Source organism: Scomber scombrus, chromosome 21, assembly GCF_963691925.1.
Source record: "Scomber scombrus chromosome 21, fScoSco1.1, whole genome shotgun sequence".
NCBI lineage: Eukaryota > Metazoa > Chordata > Actinopteri > Scombriformes > Scombridae > Scomber > Scomber scombrus.
Window position 1 is genome coordinate 5,268,542 of NC_084990.1, and position 10,766 is coordinate 5,279,307.

General features: G+C 39.3%; 1 protein-coding gene across 1 annotated transcript in view; it reads right to left on the minus strand.

Annotated features, from left to right (window-relative positions):
* The window catches only part of LOC134003002 (C-Jun-amino-terminal kinase-interacting protein 4-like), a 41,393-nt gene extending 31,149 nt beyond the window's left edge, over positions 1-10,244 (minus strand). Inside the window, exon 1 of the mRNA XM_062442083.1 lies at positions 9,723-10,244. Coding sequence (XP_062298067.1) covers positions 9,723-10,022 — 300 coding nt within the window. The 5' untranslated portion in view covers positions 10,023-10,244. The remainder of the gene's footprint in view (positions 1-9,722) is intronic.
* Positions 10,245-10,766: the final 522 nt, after the last annotated feature.

Sequence of the window (10,766 nt, forward strand, 5' to 3'; positions counted from 1 at the left end):
CTTGAGTAAAAGATCCAAAGCAGGTCATACATCATCAAGTAAAATGTCTTCCTTGTGTCTTCTTGGTTAACTTCCCTTGTATCGATATGGAGCTGATCAGCTGAGTCAGGTATCTGATAAGAGTTTGCCTGTGAACATGCAGTCTTGTGATGTGGGTGCTGGTGATGTGGTGGTGCTGGCGGTGGAGGGGCCCTGAGCAGAGACATGAGGATCACCTGAGTGCCCCCTGTTACAAGCGGCCTCTTCTTTATGCAAAGGGTCACGCTGAGACTGGAAGTGATCAAAAGTGTCTGCTAAAGGTGTTTGTTTCCTCCAGACATTCTCTGTGTATTCTCTAAGAATTTTTTTCTATTTAAAAAAACCCCAAACAAAACAATCCAGTCATTGATGGGGGGAGATGTTTTTCTCTGCCTTTGGCTCTCAAAATATTTCCATGTAGAACACTTGGAAAACATTTAGAGATGATTGATTAATCAGTTAATGTAATGTAATGTTAAAGTTGTCAATTACTCAATTAGACGCCAAATATTTTAAAAACTGATAATCATTTTGAGTCAAGAGGAAAATGTCCAAATACTCTTGATTCCAGCTTCTCACATGCAGGCCTGTCATGTTAACTATTTTAGTTGGACGATATATTGTCTCAGAAATAATCGCGATAAACGATATTATCGTCATTTAAAGATCATTTTATACCATTGATATAATGATAATATAATAGCATATATAACGCAAGGGGGGCAGGGAGGTGGGATTGGAGAGTGGGCTACGCTTCGGTAAAAACACAGACTGCCATTATGGGCATGGACAGAGTTATTACCTTTAATTCCATATAAGTTGCATCGTTCGCTTCTGCAGTCTCCACTCAGGACGTGCAAAAAAATGATCATGGTCATCGTATGATAAGTCCATATATAGACATGATGATGTTGATAATTACGTTTTTGTACGATAAGTCGATACCGTAATTATTGTGACAGACCTACTCGTGAATATTTTCTGATTTTCTTTCATCTATGACGGTAAAGTGAATAAGTTTGGGTTGTGAACTGTTACTAGACATTTGAAAATGTCACTTTGGGCTTCGGCAAACAATGATCAACATTTTCCACCGTTTTATAGACCAAACAACTCATCGATTAATCTAAAAAATCTCTGTAAAATAACAGTTTACACCTCCTCTGTGTGAAAAGTGTCCTGACATAACATCCTTTGTGATTCAATGCTACATAAACAAAATTAAAAATTAAGCCCTTCTTACATCCGTCCCCTTATTAGCGGCTTGTGGTCGAGAGACACACGGAGGGCCCCCGGTGGGTTCTGTAAAGATTAAAGAGCATCTAAAGAACTCGGGCGCTGGTGGGGCTGAAACCTTTAAGAGCATTAACATAGCAGTGGGCTAGACTACAGACAGGAGGCTTCACAGTTGGGGTGGGTGGGTGGGTGGGGGGGGGGGGGGGGGGGGGGGGGGGTGGAGAGGTGCACCCTAATCTGCTGTGGACACGTGTGTAAAACGAGGCGAATTAGTTACGGGCCTTTCTTTCTGACGATGACCGGACGAGGATTTAAACCGTGTCCTCTTTAAGAGTTACGCCAATTAACCATTAAAGATAAACCAGATAACATGGCTGACACCCCCCCCCCCCCCCCCCCTCCCCTCCAGATCAACACATTTATCATCTCTCTCCCTGCTGTTCGTCATATGACCCGAGAAGGAGGCCTTGTGCATATGACAACGCTCCGGAGAATGAGTGTTCCAAGCGTTTTAACGTGCACTCTTTCCCCCTACGCCGCATGTATAATGCTCCCTTTGTCCCCGGACGCCAACAACACACACACACACACACAAACGCACAAACACATGTGGCACCACCAGCACGAGTGCGTGCACACACCCACACAGACAAGCCTCCACTGTTATGGCACTCAATTGACAGAGGGTGAAATAAACTGCTTTTGGGTTTTTAGTGTCTTGGCTGTGGGTTGCTGCTTGGGTATTTGGGATGACTGGGGTGTATGAGACTAATGCAGTGAGAGTAGTCAGATAACTTCATTATAATGACACACATAATAATAGAAATGTTTAAAAAGATTTGTATTATGAGGCTACTGCAAACCAAAAGATGAATAACTAACTTATGATCTCTGCAATGCTTGGACATGGTTAAAAATATCAATATAGTAAATATGAGGAGAGCTGGTGTTATATTTCATTAACCCATGACTGCTCTCAACTCAAGTCTGTCAAACGTATGTACTTATTATGAAATATCTAATAAAGGGTTTTTTTGTGTTGCGAAGATAAGTGTGTAGGTTTATATCTCTGTTTCACATTCTTTTATCCAGAGTGACTAACAAGTGATTAGCAAGAAGCTCTGCACATTATCACCACACTATTAGACTGGTTTAGTGTTCAATTCAAAACAGGACTCAATGGGAGAAGCTAAAAGCTAACGTAAACATGCTAACGTGTTCATAATGTGAATAAATGTATCTAATCAAATGTAATTGGTTTCTGGTGACAAGATAACCCACCCATTACATAAAAACACCTTTGACTGTAAGCTAGTAGCTAGTAGCTAGCAGAGCGATAGCTTAGTAGTAGAAGGTGTGTGTTTGGATTGTGTTTGATGTATTCACTTACTTTTTCTGTATTCACTCGGAAATATGTCACATTAATGAAGCTAAAGACGCTCATTTCAATTTCACTGTGATTTTAAACAGGTGCGTCATGTTGATAATCTTAGTTTCACTTGTTAGCTAACATTTGCTAAGGATGACTAAACACAAAGTACCACAAAGCTGCTAGAAATGTCATTAGTCATGTGAGTATTTAGAGATAAACTAAAGAATTGGACAAACTGAAATATGAACCTCATGGTGGCGCTAGAGAAGTTAGGAAAACCATGTACCATTAGGTAGAAGTTGAGTATTCACTGGATTCATAAAAATGTGTTTGTTTTGCTAGCATGTAGTTACAACTAAATCTTGACCTAATGCTAGAGCTACATGCAAATTCAAGTCAATTTTATTTGTGTAGCCCAATATCACTAATCCCTCATTTGTAGAGCTACAATAATTCATTGATTATTATATTAGCTGGCTGACAGAAAATGAATTGGCACCTATTCCAATAGTTACGTAATTGTTTCAATCATATTGAGAAAATGCCAAATATATGCCATTTTTTCACCATTAACCTGTCAAAGATTAATGATCAATTGATTAACTGAGAAAACAGTGGGCAGATTAATCAATAATGAAAATAATTGTTATTTGCAGTACACATTTGCTTTGGGTGGGGGGGGGGGGGGGGGGGGGGGGTTTACAATCTGTACAACACGCAACTTATTATCCACTGAATCTCAAGTTACTGCAATTCATTTCTACACCAAATTTCATTACAATCCATTCACAAGCTGCTGAGACATTTGAGTCTAGATCAAAGTAATGCACTGACTGACCAGCTGATATCCCTACAGCTGTCATATGAGGCTATGGACAGCACTAAAATTAAGTGTGGAGATAAGTCTGGCCATGTGAGACCAGAGGCTATGCTACAATACCATAAAGCAATACTCTTTCATGTTACTGACGATCAATCAACTGGCATTATGTGCGAGTGGAGCTGTGGTCTCTCAGGTCAGCAGACAACCCTAACCGGACAAAAGAAGTGAGGGAAGTGCTGTTTTTCCCCAAGAATTTCCTGCCTTGCCTTTTCCTCCGTTCTGCCGAGACAAACCAGGAGCTATTCCTCTGGGCTCTGAGTAGTGGCGAGGAGAAGCGGGGACTTGGCTTACACAATGTTGTTTGTTTGGTAAGATTAATCTGCTTCTCTGCGTCTACGAGCTGACTTGTGAAATGAGCAGCTTAGTAATTGAGTCTGTGGCACGCTTACTCGTTTGCCTCCTTTGAGCCGGCAGACACTTTGCAACTGTTGTGGCAGCAGCTGTCTCTGTGTGTGAGACTCTGCATGAGGACATTACTATCTCACTACACAGCAACAGAGTGTGCAGGTGTATTTCTACTGAAAAATCATCACTGATATCCACCATAGTTTCACATAAAATCCACTTTACTGCCTTCTTTGATTAACAAAACACTGACACAACACTTTGCCCAATGACAAGTTGTTTGCTTCACACTCAATATGTGGCATTTTGGTGATGTTCTGACTGGGATTGTCACTTTTTATTTGAAATTAGAACATTATGGTTGGGGACAGAGTTATTTACCTTAAATTCTTCTGCAGTCTCCACTCAGGACGTACACAGTGAGGAATGGAAGACACTACTCGCTTAGCCAATGTGACATGAATAGTCTCTTAGCTGCTAATGTAGCCCATATTATTTGCCAATATTGACCTGATCACAGATATATTGGTATCTGTGAATATGTTGTCCAATATATGCCAATACTTTTTTTTTTTTTTTTTTTTTTTTTTAAATTCATAGCTAATTATAATGATGACATTCCCAGTGAAGTTTACTGTTTGAGAGCAATGATGTCATTTTAGACAATAGTTTATTGTCAAACTGTTAAATTACATATCTTTGTTTATGTATATATTCTGTACATATCATTTTATCGGCTGATATATTGATATCGGATTTCTTTTTACTACCTAATATCAGTATCGGCCTCAAAATTCCAGTATGGGTCGGGCCCTAATTCCTGCAGGGGCAAATGTGATTCTCACACATGAACAGAAGACATGAGCAGTGACGGAGAACAAACTTGAGCCAGCGTGGATGGATGAAGAGAAGAGACTACAGTGATTTCTTCTTCTTCTTCTTCTTCTTCTACATCACATCCAGCACAGTTCAAACACATCACCTCTCTGAAGTTCAGTGCAAAAACACCACGGCAACGAGTGTTCAGCACCAAACTTAGTTATACCTAAAGACATTCATGTGAACTGTACATTTAGTTTGGAACTCAGCCACACTGGTGCATTTGTTTAACACTGATCATACTGACCTTCAAATTACATTTAAATGACCATAACTCACTGTATTAACAGGAATTATTGCTCTTTGTTTAACTCAATGAAGTTAGTTGTTCATTTGACCAAACTCTACATTCAGTAATCAAAATTTACAAGCATGACGGAGCAGTTTTCTCAGCTGATTATCTGTGAAAAATGCATTTCATCTACAGCTGAGGATACCAACAATAAAGCCGTTATAAATATTTAACAGCTGTAGGCTTAACATGCTTTTTATTCAATATTTTTTCCTTTATTTTCAATGATCTTACTATGGTTACACTTGGTGTGTTTCGGTACACTTGTTTGTTACTTACTGTATACTTCAATTAAGTTTAGAGCTACAAACAATCCCTTAAATCAATCAACAAATATTAATCATTCAAGTAATGCTCATAAATGTCATATATAAGATGGTTTCAGGTTCTCAGATTTGAGATTTTGCTGCTTTTTCACATCTCACATTAACATAAATTGAATGTGTGAGTTTTGGACTGTTGGTTGGACAAATAAGACATTTGATGACATCGCTGTGAGCTGCAGGAAGCTGTGACAGCTGTTTTGCATAGTTTTACTCATTTTTTATAGACCACAATCAATTTATCAATGCTTGCTCAGATTTCTAAGCTTGTTTACTTCTTTAATCGAACATTTCCTCATCTAAAAATCGGGGGAACTTTTGGTATGAGCGCTGAGAACAAACCGCGCTCTTATTTTTGTAATGTTTTTGCCGTGGGCCTGTGCAGATGATGTGCATGCAACTGCAGTCACAACCACAACAACAAGGTGCTGTGCTGGCACCAGTATCATAAATCTCAGAGCTATGAAACCAATGTGATTATGAGGCCTTTTTATTGGTTCATTAACCTCATCCTGACACAGCTGTGACTTCCTACGGCCCCAAAACGCCACATCATGAATAATGACTGTTCGACACGGGACCTCTAACCTCTCCTATAGAGAGAGGATGTAGAGTCAAAAGGACGAGACCTATGACATCACCTCAGCAAAGAAAAAAAACAAAAAAAGGAAGACATAACGCCGACGTGAAATCTGACTGTGTGAGGGAGGTATTTTACACAGTAGCTGGAGGGGAAGCAGACTAATGTGAGCCTAGAACATACTGATGGAAAATCCCATGAGCGCAGGTCTGCTTTAAAAGCTTTAGCGACATGTTACGACATGACATCAATTATTAATACGCTGCTTTGTGACCTGTTGCGCCTGTCATTCAACATTTAACCGTCAAATGAAATGTCATCAACTAGGAGAACGCTAAGGTGAATACAAGAGCAGATTTTATTGTGTTTTAACTTTTAAATGGGATATATTTTAGTCCTTTTTTCCAGTCTGAACCGTGTTGGCCCCCGCTAGTCTTGCTGGAATTAAAGACAGATTAAATGTACGGACCCCTGACCTGCTGTAGATGCTTGAGGTGCTGGATCCTTGTGTGTATAATAACCAAACATGAGGCACGGAGGGGGGCGGATTAAGACGAGGGATACTGTGTGTTTGAGTATTAGTAGTAAAACAAACCTCACAGAAATCAACTACACAGCAAAAGATGAATTAATGTATGTGCTGCTGTGATATCTGTACACAGCCACAACCAGTTTGGATTGAAGGGATACACGTCAAACATACATCGAACAAATATTCATTTTCAAATGTTGGATCTCAATTTGTCTTTAGTTCATTTTCATGGCACACTTTTCTGTAAATCATTATCATTTATTCACTTTTGAGGTTTTTTCATATAAAGACTGTTACATAGTTCAAGTCCATGGCTGCAACTAATGATTTTTTTTCATTATTGATACATTGCTTTGGAAATCAAATGTCAGGAAATTGTGAAAATGCCTCGTTTTTATTTGCCAGAGTCAAAGTGACGTCATTAAAATTCCTATTGTTTCTGAACAACAAAGCAAAACAGAGAAAAACATTCACTTTACTTTCATGTTTGACTTAGAAAAGCATTAAATCTGCACATTTTAAAGAGGTTGGATGCAACTGCTGTATATAAACTGCTGTTTTCTGGGTGACTTGAGTCACATTTTATGTTATTTTTAGACAGCAGGTGTATCTAGTCCTGAATGATTTTGGAGAAATTAGAGTGGTTCAGAAACCAAATGTCAGAATACTAGAATACTGGATCACTTATCAGCAAGTACACAAGTCTGTGCACCAATCTGATAACATGAATGTATTAATAAACTTTAAATTAGTTTCAAAACAGCAGGCTAAACAGCAAACTGCGCTGTGCAGCTACTGGTAACTATTGTTTTATAGCAGCAAGGACTGATAAATAGTGTAACGTAACGTTAGCTGTTAGCAACGTAACATAACGTAACGTTAGCTGTTAGCAACGTAACATAATGTAATGTTGGCTGTTAGCAAAATGTCAGCAATTTGGCAACATTTTACACTGGAAAGTCCCACCAGTGAGGCTCCAGTTTCAACAACAGCAATCTTATAAATCATTTAAAGAGTATTGGATCTGTACTCTGTATTGGCCAATACACAAGTTCAGGTACCAGAATCAGCACTGGGAAGGAAAAACTGGAAATCTCTAGAAAGAATATCTAATTGTGATTATTTTGACTGATACTGTTATTGCGATATGATTTACAATATTAGAGGGAAAGGTCATTTTTAAAAAATCATTATTCTCAGAAATATTAAAATACAATTATGGTGTGATATTTACAGGGATCTGTACCAAACTGGGACTTCTCTGCAGTACCACAATATTTCAATTAAAATGCTACTTTGAAGTATTGAGCCTCCTGTGATTGGAAAATTGCAGTTGACCATATTGTAATCTCAATATAGGTTAGATGAATTGATGAGCCCTAACCCTAACCCATTTTAACATTACAATGGAACTAATGTGAAACTACAGTCATCCTGGCAGAATGCAGGTGTGAGAGGGTCGACTGTCCTGACTTTCACATTACTTCCTGTGTCCATCATCATCACAAAACTAATATTACAGTGATTTCATAAAGAAGATACAGTTATCTGTATGTGATCTGACCCTGGACTCCTCTACTTTAACAATAACAACAATGGGGTGTGTGCAATATGTTATGTGCAATGTGTTTTTACCACGGGGTGAGTGCAATATTTTGTTATGTGTAATTTATTGATGTGATTGAAACAGCTGTTGCTGTTTTGTTCATACTTTGTCTGCTGTAACTGTGGAGGCATTCATGCATGCAGCACTGAGTCCAAGACAAATGTCCTTATGGAGACAATCAAGTTTATCATATTGTAATACAGAGAGAGAATCTATGTTAAACTGTGTCGATGTTCAATCAACAGTTTTCTCAATCATTTAATTACAGGTTCTACTGTAGCCTTTTGCCAAATCATGTAATATTACGCTGTGTGTGTGTGTTTGAATTGATTCAGTCTCACAACTGTCTTCAGGATATAATTAATATGATGGCGCTGTGGCGTGAGTCACCTCGTAAACTCGGACTTTCGGCTGAGAGGGAAACAAAAACTCATACTTACACACTCCCTCGTACCTAACAATAGTTACTGAAGGTGGGAGGGAAAGTGCATGCACACACACATCTCAGAGTTTGTGCTAAGGGGCTAGCATCAGTGCGACTGATGCTGGTTTCTGCGCAGGCTTCATGACTGTGCAGATTTATACAAGGTTTTATTACTGAGGAGGAAATTTATCATTGGAGGTTAGGAGAGAAATCTGCTCATTTATATAACTGTAGGAGACTACAGCTGTACAGTGAACACAGCTACAAGTCTGCACTCGTTCCTATAAAATAAGAAGACAGTGACGATCAGCTGAGCATTTATGACTCTACTCTAACTCAATGACTGAAGTTTACAAGCTGACTTTTATATCAGATCTATACAGGCTGATCACTAGGATACTACCCCCTTCTTTTAACACAGCATCTTCCAAATTTGCACACAGCTCAGTGGGACAAAAGTAGACCTACAGCTCACCTAATTAGGATGTAAACGCATTACAATTTCACAATGTGCGACAGTGCATCACCACAACAACAGCTCAAAATGTGTGACAGCAGCACTGCGGTGATGTTGAGCTGATTAAGACAGCGTGTAATTAGGGTTGAATAAAATGCATGTCATACCTGTTGTTCAGTCATACATGTCATTACACATGAAGCTGAATGTGATCTGATCGTAATGAACAAATCACTGACTGGTTTGCATGCATCTGATCTTGAAGTAACTCAACTACAGTCGCTGCACATTGACTCTCATGCAGCTATATAACTGCAACTCCCAAGAGAGTCTACCATGGTGACATAAACTAACAGCTATTCAGCACAGTGTACTTCACACAGCATTTTTTATGAGATAACACGCTTAATATAAACTATTGTCATTGCTGTCTATTATTCTTCAATCTGCATCTACAAAATATACCAAACAGGGTCGTGGCAAGTACAATCAACCAGTTTATAAAGTTTTATTCTTCTATAATAAAGTGATCTGTTCGGATCTGCCTGTGTGCCGAATTAAAGAGTGGTTATAAAATGTCATAAAAGGGACTAACTCTTGTTCAATGAGGCTTGATTTGCAGCGGATAAGGATTGCAGCAGTTAAATTGCCAGATTTTCCGATTGAGTTTTGCATTTAGACTTTTCATAACAGAGTACATAATGCGATCCTTTAATCTAAAAGAAATCCGGATTTTTGGAATGAGTTTGGCAGTTGGTGTGTTGTTGTAACCCACCTCTTCAGTGTGTTTCCTCAGCGCTTTCTCTCTCTCGTACTGGGTGATCAGCTGCTCGTTGTCCTCCTTCAGCAGTTCCAGCTCCACTTCGTGCTCCTGGTTGACAGCGAACACCGAGTCCAAGTTCTCCAGCACGGCGACGACCAGCGGCATCAGGTCTTTCACTGCGTCCTCGTCGTATTTCTCGATGAGACGCTCGAACTCTCGGTATATGGAACTGGCCAAACCTGAGACCCGCTCGGACATCATGGCAGAGTTGCCGGAGTCGTCCTGATACAGGACTACGTCGTCCAGCTCCATTTTTCTTGCCTCTGCTTGCGCTTCTTTTCCCCCCAACAACCACCAGCTAACGTTAATGAGCTAGCCGCAAGCTTCAGCTGGCCAGCGGCTCTAAAGAGCAACTAAACTGTGCTCCTAAAACATTGCTCGACTGTTGGTGAGTAGTTGGACTGAGACGCTGTACTTCATAAACAATGTTAGTGTCCCTTCCTCCTCCTGGACGGCTGACTTTCACAGCTTGCTATCCTCGTAGCCACCAGTACTGAAAAGTCTTTACTTGGCTGCTGATTAGTTTCCCTGTCCAACAGATGAGCTCCTGTTGCTGCTTTCAAGTGCTGTCGGAAATACGAGCATACATGCAAATACCCGCCTATGCAAAGTAGTAAAACAATACTGAGATAATAATAATGGAATGATTATCTCGGTTGTTACTAGATATAGAGTAGTGTAGCTTTTAATAGAGCTATGCAATTCTGAAATAAAGCCAAATAAGTAAGTAAGCTAAATAGTTTAGAGCGTTTCAAAACAGTGGAAGACTACAGTTAGTATTTAGTAAATAAACAGCAATAAATATAGGAAATAAAGACTGTTAGCGTTTTAGTTAATGTTATTGAAGCCAAAGGTAATAATAATGATTAAGTTTGGCCTGATGCTCATATATAGCTACAGTTTGGTGACGTTTAAGGGGCGGAGAACAAATTAAAAGAAAAGCTTTGATTTAAGTGCTCAAGTAGTTCATTTCTATCTCTTCTCTTACAGCTAATC